Consider the following 21,939-nt stretch of genomic DNA (forward strand, 5'->3'; position numbering starts at 1 on the left):
GAGTCAAAGTACATCCTCCCTCTTTTTCTTTTTATATACCACCTCCTGATCTTCTAAGTGAAAATAGAAAATAATATACCTAGAAATGAGGGCTTCCTATTGCTGAATGTCATATTAAAGATAAAGAAAGACATAATTTATGATGTTGACTGCGGGGTTTTTATTATAGCATCTACACTAGTGAAGTTCAAAGTGAACTCTTAAGCATCAATCTTTATAATCTGTTTTATTCTAATCGAAAACATTGGTTTTTTTACTTAGAAATAGATGAAATGTTTTCTTTGGACAACTTTATAAATTATGTAAAGATATACAATTAACATTTGAATAATGTCAACATATTTGAACTTGCATTTAAGTAATTTGTGCTGACTGAAATTTGTTGTGCTCATTTTTTCTCCTAGTAAAATTTATTCATCATAATGTTGGAACTTGGAAATTACCTAAAAATTTGATTGTTGTTCTCTTTGCACTCAGACCCTTTAGAATAAAAGTTAGGAACATTTATTTTTCTGGAGATGTGAATCTATGACATTATTTTTAAAAACAACTTGACTTTAGTAAAATTTTTCTAATTGAAGAACTTTATTGAGTTTAGATTTACATTGAGATGTCAGCAGCATTTAATACTGAACATTAAATCTAACTTTACTATCTCTGATTTCATGCACTATGTATAGTGCAGATTACCTCTTTGGTGAGGAAAAAGCTGGCTGGAGTTCCAGAGCAAGCTCCATGGAAGGATATGGCCAAGTGATGTTGTGTATACGCTTGTTCTCTTTCCTTAGTTTTGTGACAGATTTTGTGATATTTCCTTCAGGATCATCGTCAGAATCAGACATTATTATCTACTTAGATAATAATTAAAACTTAATTCCGACAGGAAGACAGACTGGAGGCTCTTTTTTTGTCTACATAGAGGAAAAGAACTTGAAAATCAAGATTAAATTGCAGAACTTCTAATTTAAGATTGAGATTAAAGTAAAAAGGTTTCCAAGGACCATATTGTGAGCTTTTTATAAGATTAATTTTAATTTAATTTCTTTGGTATGTAAACAAATACATAATTTTACTTGAGTTTTTATATCATGTATGTAATTATTTACCTATTTAAAACTTTTTAAGTAAATTTTTTGCAGAGAAGGGATCTTATTTTGTTGCCTAGGCAGATCTCGAATTCCTAGGCTCAAGTGATCCTCCTACCTCAGTGCTGCGATTATAGGTGTGAGCCACTGCACCTAGCATTATTTACCTGTTTTTGAAAAATTTTTTTTTTTGGCTGGGGTCTACGCATTTCCCACACATAGGCCTTCCCTTAGTCTTGATGACTGAAAGCCAACCCATCTTAATAATCTATCATATTTATCTTCTACAATATGATACAGCAGACAGAAACAAAAGCAGAACTTTTTTTGTAATGTTTATTTGGTTTATCACTTTAATGGCTTGCTTTTCTGCTTATCTTTCTTACTCAATAATACTCCATGGAAATACGATTCCAGGTTACTCAATAAAGATCTAAATAAATCTTTGTGATGAATACCAAGTGAGAAATGGGATAGTTATACTATAATTTATTCACTAATTTTCATATCAGTGGTATTTGTTTCCATTATTTTCCTACCACAAACATTGCTACAATAGCATCCTGTTATACATGTTCTTGTGTAGTAGGAATTTTATTTCTTGGAAAATGGTTCTCAAGAATACAATTGCTGGATCAAAAAGCATATGCTTTTTTTTTTTTTTTTTTAAATCTGTGGGACAGATTTCTAGATGTAGCGTTCCTGGATCAAAGGGATATGTATTTTTAAATTTAATAGATATTGCCAAAATGTGTTCCAGAAAGGCTGTAGTACATTTCCACCAACAATATGTGAGAGTCTCTAAATGTCTGCAGGTATAAATTCTTTTTAATTTTTGACACGATGGTTGCTATAAAATATTCATTGTATTTTCTGACTAGTGAATTTTGAACATCCTTTTCATAAATTTATTGGGCATGTAGATTTGCTTTTTGATGAATTTTCTATTCCTAAGTCTTGCTTGAGTTCTTTGTCTTTTTCTAATTAATTTATAAAGTGTTTTGTAGATTATATAATTAATTCTCTCTCTACTCTTCTGTTGGTCTGTTGTCTTTATAATAATTTATGACTCATAAGTTTTAAACTTTTATATATACAAATATATGTTTTATAACTTTTAGTTTACAGTCTTGGTTAAAAAATCATCTCCATCTATATTTTTTACATTCTTCGAGATTTCCATAAAAGCTTTGAAATACTGCTTTTCTAAAAAAATTGAAATATGGCATTAGTTGTGGAGTTTTCATCAGTTATATCAATTTCCTTTATCACATTGAGGAAATTTCCTTCTATTCCTATTTCACTGAGATGTTCTTGTTGTTGTTTTATCATGAATGGATGTTAAATGTTGCCAGATACTTTTTTTCCATCTATGGAGATAATCATAAGGTTTTTCACCTTTATTCTTTTAATATGGTAAATTACTTGTAAGATTTTCAAATGTTAAATCAACCTTGAATTCCTTAGATATTCCTTGGCCATAATGTATCCTTTTTATATTTTGCTGTATTTTATTTCCTAATACCCTTTGAAATTATATGATGGATATTGGTAGGAATTTTATTTTTGGAATGTCTTTGTCAGATTTTGGTGTGAGTTACCTGGTCTTATTAAATGAGATATTATTAAATTATTAAAATTTTTGTTTGCAGAATTAATTCGTGGAGTGCTGTAGTTACTTCTTTCTTAACTGTTTGATAGATGGACCTAAATGCAACTACCTGAGCCAGAAATTTTCTTTGTTGGAAAGTTTTTAATAACAAATTAAAATTTGTGTGTGTGTGTTTGGAGGGGGCTGGTTTAGAGACAAGGTCTTGCGCTTTTGTACAGACTGGAGTACAATGGCACAATCACAGCTCACTGCAGCCTTGACCTGCCGGGCTTAAGTGATCCCCCCATCTCAGCCTCTCTAGTAGCTGAGACTACAGGTGTGTGACACCACACCCAGGTAATTTTGTTTATTTTTGTAGAGGTGGGCTCTCACTGTCTTGCCTAGTCTGGTCCCAAACTCCCGAGCTCAAGTGATCCTCCCTCCTTGGCCTCCCAAGGTGCTAGGATTACAGGTGTGAGCCACTGTACCCTGCCCAAATTTTCATATTTGTGTGTGTGTGTGTGTCTGTGTGTATATATATATAGTATATATGTAAATTTATATGTATACATATAAAAGAAAATTTATATATAAATTTATATATATTTATATATGAGATATATAAACATATATCTTATATTCAGATTTTGTTTTATTTTGTGTCAGTTTTAGTTAATTTTAAATAAATTTCTTTATTTCACTTAAATTAGAAAATTTGGTGTAAAGTTGTTCTTGTGTTACTTTGTTTTACCTTTCATCTTTGTAGATTCTATAGCAACAACCACTTTCATTCCTGATTCTAGTAATTTGTATTCTTTCTTTTCTCTTTACTAGTTTAATGAGGCATTTGTCAATTTTGTTAATCTTTTCAAAAAAGTACTTCTGTTTTTGTTAATTTTTACTTTTTTTTTGGTTTTATTGATTTCTGGTTTATTTTTATTATTTCCTTCTCTTTTCTTATTGGAGTTACTTTGCTCTTTTTCTGGCTCCTTACATTGGAACTGTAGGTTGTATCTTTCTACACTGATCTTGTATCTTTCTCTCTTTTCCCCCCATAAACTACTGTTTTTCTATAGAGCTATAAATTTCCCTCCAAGGACTGCTTTAGCTGCATTCCAGAAATTTTGATTTTTTTTTGGTTATTATTCAGTTCAAAATAATTTCTCATTTCCTGTAGAATTTTTTCTTCAATGTATTAGTTTTTTATAATTGTGTGGTTCAATTGCCAAATTTTAGGATGTTTCTTAGATATCTTATTGTTTTGATTTCTAATTTAATTTCATTGTGATCATAAAAATTACTCTATAATTTGAATCCTTTCAAATTTATTACAACTTGTTTATAGCTCCGCATATGGTCTTTCTTGGTAAATACACTTGATAAGGATGTGTATTCTGCAGTTGTTGGGTGTAACATTCTGTATATATCAGTTAGGTTAAGGTGGTTAATGGTGTTTAGATCATGTGTATCTTTCCTGATTTTTTTTTGGTATAATTGTTTTATGCATTCCTGAAATGAAGTGTTAAAATATCCCAAGTATGATTGTGGAATTGTCTCTTCTCTATTTCCGTCAATTTTTTGCTTCATGCATTTTGATGAAGCTTTACTCTTAAGTACTTACACGTTTATTATATGCTTTCTGATTACTTGAGCGTTGTGTTATTCCACTGTGTCTTCATCTCTGGTAATGTTTTTGTCTTGAAGTTTATCAGATATTAATGTAGCTGCTCTACTTTATGCTTACTGTTTTCATGGTTTATCTCTTTTTTTCCATTTATTTTCAGCTTCACTGTATTGTTTTAACTATAGTCCTGCTTTTGGAGACAGCATATAGTTTGGTTCATAATACAAATTTTGTTATTCAGTCTGACAATATTGACATTTTACATCATTTAGCAATAGATCTAAAAAATTATTCTGTATCAACACTTTATATATAATCTCATTATTTTTAAGAGCTTCGTAATATAATGCTTATGAAAATATTGTGACTTAAAATTAATTCTGTATTAGTGAACTATTAGATTATTTCTAGATTTTAATACTATCAAAAAATATTGGAAGAAGTATCCTGCATATTTTGGGAATGGTGTGTGTGTGTATGTGTACATAGACATGTGTTGGTATGACTTTAGTAGAAATAGTGGATCAAAGAATTATATACATTTTTTCTGTTGATAGGTACTGTCTTCTAGAGAGGATATGCCAGTTGACATTTCCTTAATAAGTGTGTGAGAATGGCTCTTATCGAACCTTTTGAAAATATGGTTTACTTTTATTTATCAGATAGGTAAATATAAAATCTTGTTCCAATGTTTATTAATTTTTGAGTGAGATTGAATTTATTTTATTCAGTAGATAGCCTTTTTATGTCCTTTGTTTGTTTTATTGGCTATTTTTTAAAAAATCAATCCTTAAGGTATTTTTGTGTATTAGCTAGATTAGTACTTTGTCATATAAATTGCAAATTTTTTTGCTATTAATAGTATAGTTTGAAGTTGGGTAATGTGATGCATCCAGCTTTGTTCTTTTTGCTTAGGAATGTCCTGGCTATCTGAGCTCTTTTTTGGTTCCATATGAATTTTAAAATAGTTTTTTCTAATTCTGTGAAGAATGTCAGTGATTTAATGGAAATAGCATTGAATCTATAAATTGTTTTGGGCAGTATGGTCATTTTCGTGATACTGATTCTTTCTATCCATGAGCGTGGAATGTTCTCCCATCTGCTTGTATCCTCTCTGAGTTCCTGGAGCAGTGGTTTGTAGTTCTCCTTGAAGAGGCCCTTCACTTCCCTTGTTAGCTCTATTCCTGAATATTTTATTCTCTTTGCAGCAATTCTGAACGGGAGCTTATTCATGATTTGGCTCTCTGCTTGTCTGAATATGTTTAAAAGAAAACTGAACATGTTTTAAAGAAAGAAAATAAAATTCAGATATCCAACAATATACTTTTATAATATCCGTAATCCAATCCAAAATTACTTTACTTTATGGCATGCAAAGAAGCAGCAGAAAAATGTAGCCCATTATTCTGTAGCCCAGAGAAAAATCTGTTTATAGAAACAGACATGGAAATAACAGAGGTGATGGAGATAGCAGTAAAGGACTTTACATAGCTATTGTAAGTGTGCTTGAGGATTTAAAGGCAAATGTGAAGAATGAGAAAAGAGATTTTAAAAAGGACCAAAGTGGAACTTCTAAAGGTGAGAAATATATGAAATAAAAAATTTACTTGACAAGCTTAAAGGCAGATTTGACACTGCATCAGAAAAGATCAGTAAGCTTGAAGACAAAACAATAGAAACCACCTAAACTGAAGCACAGAAAGAGAAATAAAAAGCTGGAGTATGGAGAGAAGCATATCCAGTGACCTATGGGGCGGTGTCAGATGGCTTAACGTACCTGTAATGGAGTGATGGGAGTGGCGAATTTGGGAGTGGGAGGAGTGGCAGAAAAACTACAAGCATGAATTGTTTTATTGTGCTTCACTTAATTGTTCTTTGCAGATATTCTTTTTTTCCTTTTTCTTTTTTTTAAACAAATTGATGATTTGTGTCAACCCTGTGTTGAGCAAGTCTATCGGGGCTATTTTTCCAACAGCATATATCACATTTTGATAATTGTCACAATATTTTAAAACTTTTCATTATTATTACATCTGTTATAGTAATATGTGATCGGTGATCTTTCTTATTACTCTAGGGCACCATGAACTAGCAGTCATAGATGATGGCAAACTTAATCACTAAATGTTGTCTCTGTTCTGACAGCTCCACAGATTGGCCATTCTCCCTTCTCTCTCCTTCTCCTTGGGCTTCCCTACTCCCTGAGACAGAACAATGCCAATAAATAACCTTTCAGTGGCCTTGATGTATTCAAGAGACAAGAAGAATAGCATGTCTCTCACTTTAAATTAAAAGTTAGAAATAGGCTGGGCGTGGTGGCTCACACCTGTAATCCCAGCATTTTGGGAGGCTGAGGCATGCAGATTGCTTGAGCCTAGGAGTTCGAGACCAGCCTGGGCAACATAGTGAGACCCTGCCTCTACAAAAAATACAAAAATTAGCTGAGCATGGTGGTGTGTGCCTGTAGTACCAGTTACTTGGGAAGCCAAGGTGGGAGGATTGCTTGAGCCCAGGAGGCAGAGCTTGCAGTGAGCTGAGATCCTGCCACTGCACTCCAGCCTGGGTGACAGAGCCAGACCCTGTCTCAAAAAAAAAAAAAAAAAAAAAAAAAAAACCTAGAAATAATTAAGCTTAGTGAGAAAGTCATGTCAAAAGCTGAGATAGGCCAAAAGCTAGGCCTCTTGTGCCAAACAGTCCGCCAAGTTGTGAATGCAAAGGAAGAGTTCTTGAAGGAAATTAACAATGCTATGCCAGTGAAACACAAGAATGATGAGAAAGTGAAATAGCCGTATTGCCGACATGGAGAAAGTTTGAGTGGTCTGTGTAGAAGGTGAACCCAGCTACAACATTCTCTTAAGCCAAAGCCTAATGCAGAGGAAGGCCCTAACTCTCTTTACTTCTGTGAATGCTAAGAGAGGTGAGGAAGCTGCAGGAGAAAAGTTTGAGGCTTGCAGAGGTTGGTTCACGAGGTTTAAGGAAGGAATCTGCCTCCAAAACATAAAGGTGATGGGTGAAGCAGCAAGTACCAGTAGAGTGGGACATCGCTGAAAAGATGCCTGAAAATGTGGAACAACTTTGGAACTGGGTGACAGGCAGAGGTTGGAGAAGAAGAAGACAGGAAAATGTGGGAAAGTTTGGAACTTCCTTGAGACTTGTTGAATGGCTTTACCTAAAATGCTGATAGCGATATAGGCAATAAAGACCAGGCTGAAGTGGTCTCAGATGGAAACGAGGAACTTCTTGGGAAATGAAGCAAAGGTGACTCTTGTTATGTTTTAGCAAAGAGACTGGTGGCATTTTGCTCCTGCCCTAGAGATGTGTGGAGCCTTGAACTTGAGAGAGATGATCTAGGGTATCTGGCGGAAGAAATTTCTAAGCAGCAAAGCATTCAAGAGGTGACTTGGGTGCTGTTAAAGGCATTCAGTTTTATAAGGGAAGCAGAGCATAGAAGTTCAGAAAATTTGCAGCCTGACAATGTGACAGAAAAGAAAAGCCCATTTTCTGAGGAGAAATTCAAGCCTGCTGTAGAAATTTGCATAAGTAACAGGGAGCCGAATGTTAACCCCCAAGACAATGGGGAAAATGTCTCCAGGGCATGTCAGAGGTCTTCATGGCAGCCCCTCCCATCACAGGCCCAAGGCCTAGGAGGAAAAAGTGGTTTCGTGGGCCAGGCCCAGGGTCCCCTTGTGTGCAGCCTAGGGACTTGGTGCCCTGTATCCCAGCCTCTCTAGCTGTGGCTGAAAGGGGCCAACCTAAAGCTCAGGCTATGGCTTCAGAGCATGCAAGCCTCAAGCTTCCATGTGGTGTTGAGCCTGCCAGTGCACAGAAGTCAAGAATTGGGGTTTGGGAACCTCTGCCTAGATTTCACAGGATGTATGGAAATACCTGCATGTCCAGGTAGAAGTTTGCTGCAGGGACACGACTCTCTCTCATGGAGAACCTCTGCTAGGGGAGGGCCGAAGGGAAATGTGGGGTTGGAGCCCCAACACAGAGTACCTGCTGCGGCACCACCTAGTGGAGCTGGGAGAAGAGGGCAACTGTCCTCCAGACCCCAAAATGGTAGATCCACGAACAGCTTGCATCATGCACCTGGAAAAGCTGTACTCAATGCCAGCCAGTTCAAGCACCCAGGAGGTTGGGCTATACCCTGCAAAGCCATAGGGGCAGAGCTGCCCAAGGCTGTGGGAGTCCTCCTCTTGCATCAGTGTGACCTGGATGTGAGATATGGAGTCAAAGGAGATCATTTTGGAGATTTAAGACTTGACTGACCCAATGGATTTCAGACTTGCATGGGGCCTGTAGCCCTTTGTTTTGGCCAATTTATCCCATTTGGAATGGCTGTATTTACCTAATGCCTGTACACCCATTGTATCTATAAAGTAACTAACTTGATTTTGACTTTACAGACATGTAGGCAGAGGGGACTTGCCTTGTCTCAGATGAGACTTTGGACCATGGACTTTTGAGTTAATGCTGAAATAAGACGTTGGGGGACTGTTGGGAAGGCATGATTGGTTTTGAAATGTGAGGACATGAGATTTGGGAGGGGCCAGGGGCCAAATGATGTGGTTTGGCTGTGTCCCCACCCAAATCTCATCTTGAATTCCCATGTGTTGTGGGAGGGACTCAGCGGGAGGTAATTGAATCGTGCTATTCTTGTGATAGTGAATAAGTCTCACGAGATCTGATGGTTTTAAAAAGGGGAGTTTTGTTACACAAGCTCTTTTCTCTTGTCTGCCACCATGTGAGATGTGCCTTTCACCTTCCACCATGATTGTGAGGCCTCCCCAGCCACGTGGAACTGTAAGGCCATTAAACTTCTTTCTTTTGTGAATTGCCCAGTCTCAGGTATGTCTTTATCAGCAGTGTGAAAATGGACTAATGCAGCATGATGGTGCATGCCCATAGCTCCAGCTACTTGGGAAGCTAAGGTAGGAGGACTGTGTGAGTCCAGGAGGCGGAGCTTGCAGTGAGCTGAAATTGTGCCACTGCACTCCAGCCTGGGGGACAGAGCCAGACCCTGTCTCAAAAAACAAAACAAAACAAAAAAACAGAAAAAAACCCAGCCAGGCACAGTGGCTCACACCTGTAATCCCAGCACTTTGGGAGGCCGAGGAAGGTGGATCAGCTGAGGTCAGGAGTTCCAGACCAGCTTAGCCAATGTGATGAAACCCCATGTTTACTAAAAATACAGAAATTCGCTGGGCATGGTGGTGCATGCCTGTAATCCCAGCTACTTGGGAGGTTGAGGCAAGAGAATCGCTTGAACCTGGGAGGCGGAGGTTGCAGTGAGCTAAGATTGCGCCACTGCATGCCAGCCTGGGTGACAAGAGCAAGACTCTGTCTCAAAAAAAAAAAAAAAAGTTGGAAATAATTAAGCTTAGTGAGGAAGGCATGTGAAGTAATTAAGCTTAGTGAGGAAGGCATGCCAAAAACTAGGCCTCTTGTGCCTAACAGTCAGAGTAGTTGTGAATGCAAAGGAAGAGTTCTTGAAGGAAATTAACAGTGCTATGCCAGTGAACACATGAATGATGAGAAAGTGAAATAGCTATATTGCCAACATGGAGAAAGTTTGAGTGGTCTGTGTAGAAGATGAAACCAGCTACAACATTCTCTTAAGCCAAAGCCTAATGCAGAGCAAGGCCCTAACTCTCTTCACGTCTGTGAATGCTAAGAGAGGTGAGGAAGCTGCAGAAGAGTTTGAGGCTTACAGAGGTTGATTATAAAGTTTAAAGAAGGAAGCTGTCTCCAAAACATAAAGGTGACAGGTGAAGCAGTAAGTGCTGATGTAGAAATTGCAGCAAGTGATCCAGAAGATCTAGCTAAGGTAATTGTTGAAGGTGGCTACACTAAACAACAGATTTTCAGTGTAGATGAAACAGGTTTCTACTGGAAGAAGATGCCATCTCATAGCTAAAGAGAAGTCAATGCTTGGCTTTCAAGGACAGGCTGACTCTTGTTGGGGGCTGATAGAGCTGATGATTTTAAGTTGAAGCTAGTTCTCATTTACTGTTCTAAAAATCCTAGGGCCTTTAAGAATTTTGCTATGTCTACTCCCTGTGTGGTCTGTAAGTGGAACAACAAAGTTCAGATGAGAGCACATCTGTTGATGGCAGAGTTTAAGCCCACTGTTGAAACCTACTGCTAAGCAAAAATCTCTTTCAAAATATTACTGCTCATTGACAGCGTACCTGGTCACCCATTTTCTGCAGTGAAGATGCCCAAGATTAATGTTGTTTTCATGCCTGCCAACATCCATTCTGCAGCCCATGGGTCAAGGAGTGATTAAGACTCTCAAGTCTTATTATTTAAAGAATGCATTTTGTAAGGCTATAGCTGCCATATATAGTGATTCCTCTGACAGATCTCAGCAAAGTAAATGGAAAATCTTCTGGAAAGGAGTCACTATTCTAGATGCCATTAAGAACATTTGTGATTCTTGAGAGGAGGTCAAAGTATCAAACAGGAGTTTGGAAGAATGTGATTCCAGTCCTCATGGGTGATTTTGAGGGGTTCAAACTCAAGTGGAGGAAGTAACTGTAGCTGTGGTGGAAATAGCAAGAGAACCAGAATTAGAAGTGGGGCCTGAAGATAGGACTGAGTTACTGCAGTCTTATGATAAGACTTGAATGGATGAGGAGTTGCTTCTTACAGATGAGCAGAGAAAGTGGTTTCTTGAGATGGAATCTACTCCTGGTGAAGAAGCTGTGAACATTGTTGAAATGACAATAAGGATTTAGAATACTACGTAAACTTAGTTGATGCAGCAGTGTCAGGATATGAGAGTGGCCTCCAAGTTTGAAAGAATTTTTACTGTGGACAAAATGCTATCAAACAGCACCACAAGCTACAGAGAGATCTTTCGTCTTGCAGAGAAATCAAACAGGAAGAATCAATCAATACAGCAGACTTTATTGTTGTCTCATTTTAAGAAATTGCCCCAGCCACCCCAGCCTTCAGCAGCCACCACCCTGATCAGTCAGCAACCATCATCATCAAGGCAAGACCCTCCACCATCAAAAAAGAGTATGACTTGCTGAAAGTCTCAGAAGATCATTTGCATTTTTAGCAATAAAGTATTTTTCAAATTAAGATATGAACATTATTTCCACATAATGCTGTTGCACATTTAAAAGGCTACAGTATAATGTAAATATAACTTTTATATATACTGAGATACGAAAAAGTTTGTGTGACTCATTTTGTTGCAATATTTGCTTTATGGAGGTAGTCTGTAACCAGGCCCATAATATCTCTGAGATATGCCTGTTTTTAAAGAAGTAATGTCTAGAAATTTTTCAGATTTGTTAAACAGCTGTAAATTCACAGATTCCAACATTTGATGGAACCCAGCAGGATAAATATAAAGAAACATGACGTCTGAAAATCTGTGACTAGAAAAAGAAAAGTTAAACAGCCAGAGAAGAAAGACATTTACATTGGGGAACCAAAATAGAAATACTTCCTTCTTATCATAAGCAATACAATCCAGAAAACAATCGAATGCATCTTGAAAGTGTTGAAAGAAAAAAGTCGATCTCGAATTCTATAGCCACTGAAAATATTCTTTAAAAACAAAGGTGAAATTAAGACATTTTCAGGCAAACAAAAGCTTAGAGAATTTATTGCCAACATACCTGTATTGTTAGAAATTTTAAGGAACTTTCTAATGACACCAGATGGAAAAACAGATTTACACAAAGAAGGGAAGGGCACTGGAAGCAGTAAATATTTGAATAAATATAAAAGGCTTATTTTTTCTGTTTTGGTCTTTGTTTAAAGCAAAAATAATAACTCGCATAGTGGGGCCTATAATATACATAGGAGAAAAATTTGTTACCACAGTAGCACAGAGGATAGTATGGAGACGTGAAGCCCTTACATTATATGTGAAGTGGTATAATATATAAAGGTCTACTGTGGGAAGGTTAATGGTTTATGTTGTAATGCCTAGAGCAGTCATAAAAAAATAAGCCGGTAAAGAAAATGGAATACTAAAAACTACTGAATCCAAATGAAGGCAGGAATAGAGAAGGAAACAACTAATGGGAAAAATAGACAATGAAAAGGCAAGATAGTAAACTTAGGTTGGTAGGATGTAAAATGGTAGAGACACTTTGGAAAACAGTTTGACTGTTTTTCAAATGTTTATCATATCAACAGGATATAGGTAAATAGTTGTCATATTCATCCAATGGAATACCACTTAGCCATAAAAAGAATCTAACTGCTGAGACACACAGCAATATGGGTGAATCTCAAAGACATGTTGAGTGAAAGAGCCAAACACAGGAGCATATACTGTATGATGTTTGTATGAAATTCTAGAACATGCAAGACTAATCAGTAGTGAGAGGAAGCAAATTGAGAGTTGTTTGAGACTTGGTGGAGGAAGTGTTGATTGCAAAAGGGATAAGGACATGTTTTGGAAGGATTGACTTGGTTTGTATACCAGTCTTTGTTTTTATTTGTCATAACCCATTGAATGGTGTACCTGAAAGGATGCATTTTTGTATGTAAATTATACGTCAGTATATACTTAAAAATAAACCAGATCCTACGCTTGGCTGAGGGGCTGTGTAATAACAAAAAATAACATTACCTTATAATTGAAGGACAATCTTAACTTTGAAAACATATTTAGAAAAAAGTTTGTAAAAATACAGAATTAAAATTAGAAGAGACCAGTGAGTATTTAAAATGTAATAGACAACTCAAATTATGCTTATGCAGTTTTCCAAAAGGATAGATGAGAATGTGTTAACAGATTGCTTTGGTACTGAGAGTGATTGGAAGAGGTAGAGGGCTTAGAGAGATACTTTTTTTTTTACTTTATGCTTTTTCAGTGCCATTTAAATTTTAAATCATGAGTATATTACATATCCTCTCAAATTAAATGAAAATGTAACAAAAATCAGACTTCATTTTAAAATAAAAATTAAAGCTGTTATATTCATCTGCTGTCAAACAAGGAAGTTTTTACTTAAAAAATTTTTAAAACATCTGCTATAATAAAAAGGTGAGAAGAAAGCCATTCTTACATTTCAGCTTTACTTGTAGACTAGTGTATTATCTGTCAAAAGCCCTTAAAGCTTGTTTCTTTTGACCCAGCAATTCAACCTTTGTTAATGTGCCCGAAGAAATCGAATGTATGGACTAAGGAAGACATCTACAAAATTATGTTTATCATGGCGTATTTCACAAAATCATAAGTACAGGTTGAACGTTCAAGAGTAAGGTCATTTGTTAAGCAAATTTGGTAGTCCATAAGGTAAAACAATATGTTGCCACATAAATGATATCATAGATAAAATATTTACATTATATTAAAAATATTTTATAAGCCAGATTATGGCATCATATAATGAGAATGACCATATAGTGTGTTATTCATAAGAGTACAATTTAAGAATGAATGGGGGAGCTGAAATCATTAAAACTATTTAATTTTCTGAGTATTTAATCACTGACAAATTGGTTTTATTTTATTGGGTATCCTGTAAAATAATTCTGCTATAAACCTATTTTCTAAAATGAAATTATTAAAAACATACATTCTTGTATATTTATCTAAATTTGAAATTATTGGCACTTTCAATTGACTCTTTTATGCTTTTATTAGAGAAGGTATTCTCCCTACAGTTGCTCAGAGCAAATTCTGCTTAATTTTAGGATATTCTCAATTCTAAATTTTTGCATATTAAAATGTTTAAATATTTCAGACCAGATAGTTTTACAAATCCCATTCTTTTGCTTTCATTCAGAATACCTTCCACAAATCTGAGATATTTTTACATTGACTTTTATTTGTAATTATTTTAAATGATCATCCAGTTTAGATGATACAGAATCATAGGGCTTCTCAATTTCATTCCATTGAAGTATACAATATAAATAAATCTAATTGAAAATAGGAGCTCCATCAAACCATTATTCCTACAAATGAAGATACTTCAACTTAAGCTTACACATTGAGTGTTTTAATTTCTTGAGTTCATTCTTTGCTTTTGTCGGAATGCATTTCAATATCAGCGTGTTTGCAAGCTTTGTTTCTAATAATTGCAGTTTACTGAAAGCTTTACTCCATTCTTTCAATACATTGATTAAATATATTCAACTGACTTTGAACAAAATGCAAACCAAAATATAGAAGACTCATTATCAAAACAATTTAATATGATTGTAGACCACTTAGGGTGATTTACTGTCAAGAGTTTACCAAACATTTTTAGAATCTTTCCTTTTGCTGGTGGTCAGGTAAGAGAAACATACGTTTTGCTTGCTTGTTTTTGTTTTTTGGTATTCATTGCAAATTTTTTGTTACTCAGGTTCTCTGAGTATATACGTAAATTTTAGTATCCAGACCTTTTATTTTGATCAGTTGAAAAAAAACCATAACATTTGCATGAAATGATGATCCGGTTATTTTTTGGCAGCTCATCATCATTTTATAGTTGGAAATTTTGTCCTCAGCAGTGTTATATCTTGTTCTTAGGGATTTTCTTATTTTTCTGAGATGCTAGGATATATGTAAGTATCAAATTTAATATTTTAGATTCTTCCTGTGACACTATGCAAAAAATTTAAAAACCTTATTTAGAATTTAGTATTTTGAAAAGTGTTCCTTTTTGACTTTTGGCGAGATGTTCTTTTTATAGAGAATGGCAAACTGTTGGACTTCCTAGGTTTTGTTTTTATACTTGACCACACTATAATTCATCCGCTATGCTGAAACCTAGTTAATCTTTCTAAATGGTATGCTTTATTCCTTAAGTATTATGTTATAATCCTTAAAGTTATTCATGACTTTCCATCACACTTAAAGACTAAAATTTTACCATGGCCTACAAAATTATTTCATAGTCCAGATTATACCTTGCTTTCTAACCTCATCCTGTGTCATTCACTTCCCCTTACTTTCTGAACTCTAGCCAAACTAGCCTCCTTCCTTTCCCTCAAGGCCACTACATCTGCTGTTTCCCTTACTGGGAATTCTGTTCTTCCAGATCTTTTCATTAGTGGCTCCTCATCATTCAGGTCTCAGTTCAAATCATATCATTTTAGAAACATTTTCTCTGAACATAATATGTAAAAAGCCTTTTTTCTAACTCACTTTCTATCTCTAGTACTCAACATTCTATTTTTCCTTTTTAATTTTCTTCACAGCAACTATCACTATTTAAAATGATCTTATTTATTGTAGGAGCAGGAATAGTATATGTCAGGTTCACCACTCTCTCACAGCATAGTAAACACTTACATTTGTGAAATGAATTACTGTCTTATGTAGTTACTATATCCATATTTATTCTTTGATTCTCACTTCTAGCTATAAAATATCCTAGTGGTATTTGCCTTCCATATTTTCAGACAGTTTAAAAATAGCACCAAACAATGAAGGAACTTTAAGCAAGGTTGTGATATGTTCTTACATCTATTTTAATGTTCTCTAAACACAAATAAAATATAACATATTGAATTGACAGAATACAAGTGAATATAAGATGAGAAATATATATATATATATATATATATTTTTTTTTTTTTTGAGACAGAGTTTCGCTCTTGTTGCCCAAACTAGAATGCAATGGCGCAATCTTGGCTCACTGCCACCTCCGCATTCTGGGTTTAAGCGATTCTCCTGCCTCAGCCTCCTGAGTAGCTGGGATTACGGCGCCTGCCACCATGTCTGGCTAAGTTTTTGTATTTTTAGTAGAAATGGGGTTTCACCATGTTAACCAGGCTGGTCTTGAACTCCTGACCCCAGGTAATCTGCCCGCCTCGGCCTCCTGAAGTGCTGGGATTACTGGCGTGAGCCACCGCGCCTGGCAAAAATATTTATATTTATACTTCTCCCAAAAAATAAGACAAGACCCTACAGAATGGTCTAGAGTTCTTATAGGAATAATCCAGGAACTCTGCTGCTTGAATCATCTAGACTTCCAGTTCCAACCAGGAAATACTGTTTATCAGACTACCCTTCTACCAAAAGCAGTCATGAAAGCTAGACAAAATATATAAAACCAAATGGTTTGAAGACACTGAAATGCAATTAACTCAGATAGAATTTGAGGGGCTATGATCCTAAGGTCATCGCCATATAAACATTGGCTTTTTCCCTGAGGATATGTTCTAAAACATGTTCAGAGCAATAGAGGCCATATCTAAAGTGGCAGTCATTTCGGGCAGAGGAGACAATGGTCAGGCCCCAGAGCTGCTAAAATGACTGAAACATAGGGACAAAATCTCATATAGAAAGAAATTGCAGAGGAAAAGCCCAAAATTTATGGACAAATTTCCCTCAAGTCATTGGTGATTCCATAACCACATATATGGGGCAAGCAAGACTCAAAGAAACCCAGCAGAAAATAGCAGAAGAAATTTAAGGGCTAAGGAGAAAATTTAACAGCCACATGCTAGTGGGGAAACAGAGGTTAGGCTGCTTAGGTGCCCTTGGTAAATACCCCTGGCTTCCAACTGTAATTCCCAGGGCCATTTCTGGAAGTTGGGGTAAAAACGGAAATGGACTATTTTTAACAAAACCTAAAACACAATGTAATCTGCATTTACTCAGTCTGTGTTCAGAAGAAATTTAACCTTTTTAGAAGATAATGTCATTCAAAGCCTCTACAATTTTTCATTCATGTAGTCTGGCTTCAGATAAAAAATTACTAGACATTAAAAAAATAAAACGCAAGAGCACATTCTAGAGATTATATCTGCACAAATGAAATGTTTATGAGATTATTCACTGAAAAATGTTCATGGTAACAAAATATTGGAAATAGCCCAAGGGACCATCAATAGGGAATTTATTAAATTGTGTATATTTATGTAATATATTAATTTTCACACAGGCACTATCATCGTTTGGTGCAAGCCAGTTCTTTATTGTATGATACTGTCCCGATCATTCACTACAGGGCAGTTTATAACTTTGGACCTGGCACAATAAGTGGAGGTTGCACATTCAAATTTTGAGACAACTCAAAATGCTCCCACACATTTTCATGTGCCTCTAGGGTGGGGCATTCCACTTGAGAATCATTAATATTATGGAATTCTGTACAACTGTAAAAAAAAAAAAAAACTGAGAAAGTTGTTTGTGAACTGATATGGAAAGACCACCAACTTGCTATGTTTTGTTTAAGAAAGGAGGACAATGAGAATATATATTTGGATTGCCTACATTTGCATAAAACATTCTGTAGTAATATGTAAGAAACGAATGAAAGTGATTTTCTGTGGAGCCTGATGAGGTGAATGGAGATGAAAATGGGTGAAATGTATTTACTGGATTTAAAAACTACTGTTTTAATTTTTAGAACATGGATTTATTACCTATTTAAATTTTTAATACAATTTTAGATATAAATAAGCTATCGTGTCAGATATAATAATTTATAAGAGATCTATTTAAAATTTACATATTCATTAAACAAATGTTTTGGTCTTTTCCCAATCCTGTGTCTCCTTTTACTTTTCCTTTTCATTCAGTGGAGTAGGGCGAAACTGGGGCTGGGCATCTGCAGGTAGCAGCATTCTGGCTGAATTTGGTACACTACATATGGAGTTCATCCACCTCAGCTACTTGACAGGGGACCTGACTTACTACAAAAAGGTTTGTTTTCTTGCCTTCTATTCTTTGTTTATTATAAAGAGTCCTTTAAGATTGGCCCAAAGATTTGATTAATGCTTAAAAGGTTTGCCTTTCTAGATATATGTTTTTTAGGGCTGTAGCCTTTATTTTTTCTTTTGAAGTTATTCAAAGAAATGTCCTTTCTATTTAGAACATATTTAAAATATGTATTGTTATTTGAGAAGTTATAACCACTATTACATTTTTCAAAAATTTCATTGCTATTTTTATGCAGCATTGTGCTGCAGTACCTACCCAGCCTGGTAAGACAAGAAAAACAACCAGATGTTTAAGAATTGAAAAGGGGCCGGGCGCGGTGGCTCACGCCTGTAATCCCAGCACTTTGGGAGGCCGAGGCGGGCGGATCACGAGGTCAGGAGATCGAGACCATCCTGGCTAACACGGTGAAACCCCGTCTCTACTAAAAATACAAAAAATTAGCCGGGCGTGGTAGCGGGCGCCTGTAGTCCCAGCTACTCGGGAGGCTGAGGCAGGAGAATGGCATGAACCCGGGAGGCGGAGCTTGCAGTGAGCCGAGATCGCGCCACTGCACTCCAGCCTGGGCGACAGAGCGAGACTCCGTCTCAAAAAAAAAAAAAAAAAAAAAAAAAAAAAGAATTGAAAAGGAAGAAAGAAAACAGTAGTTATTCACAGATTACGTGATTATTGACCTAAGATATTAAGACAGTCTATATTTAAATTACTAGAAATAAGAGTTTAATATGTTTTTTTAAATAGATGATCAATATGGATGTTAAAAATCAGTAGCATTTCTCTACACCAGCTTCAAAAGGCAAAAAAATGTCATTTTGCAAAAAGATATCTTATGTAATAGAACAAAAGTTTATATGTTTCCTACAAATAAATCTAACAAAAGATAAAGTTCAAATTTTTACTCAGCCATGGAAAAGAATGAAATCCTTTCATTTGCAGCGATATGGATGGAACTGCTGGAGGACATTATGTTAAGTGAAATAAGCCAAGCTTAGAAAGACACGTATTATGTGTTCTCATTCATATGTGGGAGCTAAAATAAATTGATCTCACGGAGGTAGAGAATAGAATGGTGGTTATCAGAGGCTTGGAAGGGTAGTGAGGAGAGAAGGATAAAAAGGGGTTGATTAGTGGGTACAAAAGTACAGTTACATAGAATGAATAAGATCTAATGTTTGATAGCACAATAGAGTGACTATAACAATGATTTGTTGTATATTTCAAAATAGCTAGAAGAGAAGACGTAGAATGTTTCCAACAGAAGAAATGATAAATGTTTGAAGTGATGGATGTTTCAGTTACTCAAATTTTATCATTATACATTATATGCTAGTATCAAAATATGTACAACTCTTTATATCCATAAAAATTAAAAATAATTTAAAAATACAAAACTTTATTAAATGATATTGAAGAGGATATAAATAAATGGAGAGATATCGTATTTATGTATAGGTAAACAATATCATAAAAATTTCAGTCATCCCCAAATTGATTTGTAGCATAAATTCAGTGCCAATAAAATCTCTAATGGCCTTTTTCCTCCCAGTGGAACTCGAAAAGACACTTCTAGAATTTATACAGTAAAGAAACATTCTAGACACTTGTGAGGAAAAACACACTGGCTGGACTTACATTGCCCAGTTATCAACATTGACAGTATAGTATTTGTTAATAGGGACAAACAGACTGACAAACAGAATAGATAGCTCTTAAACAGACCTACATATATGTAGAAACTTGTTTTAACAAGTGTCGCACTGTGGATTATAATAGTTAATTCCAGGAATATTAAAGGCTTAACTTTAAAATATAAAACCCTGACACTTTGAGAATAAAAAAATATATGCCCTTGGGGTAAAGAAGGATTTTTACAATGGGAAACAAAAAATATTACCTAGTAAAAATACCCTATAACCCAGCAATTCCATTGTTTGGTATGTACATTTACATTATATACATAGAAGCATTGTTTATATTGGCAATTTATATAATAAAATACAAAATAGTAGTGAAAAATGAATTATGTTTATATCCGTTAGTTAAAAGAATATGATACAATTTTTATAAAGTTCAAAACAAAGCTGAACAGCATATTGGTTAGGGATTCAAAATGGTTTTGATAAATTGTTGAAGTAAAAATAATATATAGAGATGAATCTCTAAATTAAATGTTTTATTTGGAAGCACAGAACTCCAATTCAGGGCATACACACAGAGTAGGGTGGTTGGTCGTCAGTACATCCAGAGAACAAAGAGAAGGTTGGAAGTTTTATTAGTAGAGAAATGTTATGTATAGTTTTGAAAGGAAATGTGTTGACATGAGTAAAGCTTCTAGAAGCTGTCTGGCTCTGATTGGTGATGGCAGTAGATAAAACTATAATCTTAGGGTTATAGCAGCTGAGCTTGTGGAAAACGTAATTTTTGGAGCTGGCGTTATGTGCCGCAGGTGATTTTCTGCTGGGCCCCTTGACTCTGATTTAGTTGGGTATGACAAGAATGACCCAATTCGTATAATTTGCTTTCACAAAGTCAAGATAATGACAAATATGAAACTCAAGACTACAGATACATCTGGGATATAGGCAGTAGTATGTGAATGGGCAGTGAACAGACCATCAAAGGTGTTCGTAGTGTTGTATTTCTTAAATTAAGATGTGAGTAGAGTCGAGATATATATGTATATTCCTTTCTGTGTATGAAGTACTTCATCAACAGAGAAGAATTTTCAGGAAAATGGAACTAGATGACATAATTTTCCCTGTCCTGACTAAATAAATAATAAAAATTAAATATTTTTATATTAATTATGTTAAAAATTATTTTTATATCAGTTATATTAATAAAAATATTAAAGACAGTAAAAATTCATCAAAGGCAATAAAAGAAGGAAAAGATGTAACTTCATGTCATATTTGATAACCAAAATAAACAAAAACGAAAAGATTTCTGATTTCTGGAATGAGATGTAAGTCTGCTTCCTACCCTATCCTGAAACCTTTCTGGGAAAAGAGAGTCAACCAACTCCTAGTATTCCCTATCTGTCTTGCCAGGGAGACCAGTGCCCAGGGCGTCAAATATGTAATTGCCTACAGCTCCAGCAGAGTTCTCACCTCTCATCCTTCTTGAACACATAGGCTTCAAGTGATCAAGTAGAAGTACACTAGTACTCCAGATCTCAAATTGTATCCAAGAAGGGAGAAACACACACACACACACACACGCGCACACACACGAGGAACTCAAGGAGAAATCAACAAAGTTCAGGTCAGAACTGACCCTGGTAAATGTGAACAAGATAAAACAGAAAGCATGGCAATTGTGCAAACATACTGCTAGAAACAAAAGCAGAGTGGTATATAGCATGTAGAAGACTGATAAAGAATCCAGTTTCAAATTTTAAAAACAGTAAAAAAAAAAAAAAAGTCACCATGAGTAATTCATACCATAATAGAAATTAAATTTAATAGAGTTAGAACTCAGAACCAAAATAAAACAATAAAGTGATATAAAAATATTGTGAAGCTAAAGAAACAAGCTGAGACCTAAAATGATGTATCCCCATAGCTAATGGAAAACAACAAAGAACTCGTTGCACATAGTTAAAAACTGAATTACTTACATGGAATAAAAGCAAGAGATAGTCATAGTCAAAACAAAGGAAAAGCAGAGATTAAAAAGATAATAGATTTGTAAAATAAACATAATTTAACTTATGGGCCTTCCTGAAGTAGAAGACCTAAATCATAGGAATTAACCTAAAAGCTGCAAGAAGAAGAAACACTGCTGGGCACAGTGGTTCACACCTGTAGTCCCAGCACTTTGGGAGGCCGAGGTGGGTGGATCGCTTGAGCTCAGGAATTCGAGACAAGCCTGGGCAACATGGTGAAACCACTTCTCTACCAAAAATTAGCCATGTGTGGTGGGGCGTGCCTGTACTCCCCAGCTACTCGGGAGGCTGAGGTGGGAGGATCACTCAAGCCTGGGAAGCAGAGGTTGCAATGAA

At 35.4% G+C, this 21,939-nt stretch overlaps 1 protein-coding gene across 1 annotated transcript in view; it reads left to right on the forward strand.

Moving 5' to 3' along the window:
• MAN1A2 (mannosidase alpha class 1A member 2) overlaps positions 1-21,939 on the forward strand; it is a 160,214-nt gene that overhangs the window by 73,708 nt on the left and 64,567 nt on the right. Inside the window, exon 7 of the mRNA XM_003806289.7 lies at positions 17,798-17,921. Within this exon, the coding sequence (XP_003806337.3) occupies positions 17,798-17,921 (124 nt within the window). The remainder of the gene's footprint in view (positions 1-17,797; positions 17,922-21,939) is intronic.

The sequence above is a fragment of the Pan paniscus genome, chromosome 1, assembly GCF_029289425.2.
Source record: "Pan paniscus chromosome 1, NHGRI_mPanPan1-v2.0_pri, whole genome shotgun sequence".
NCBI classification, from domain to species: Eukaryota; Metazoa; Chordata; class Mammalia; order Primates; family Hominidae; genus Pan; species Pan paniscus.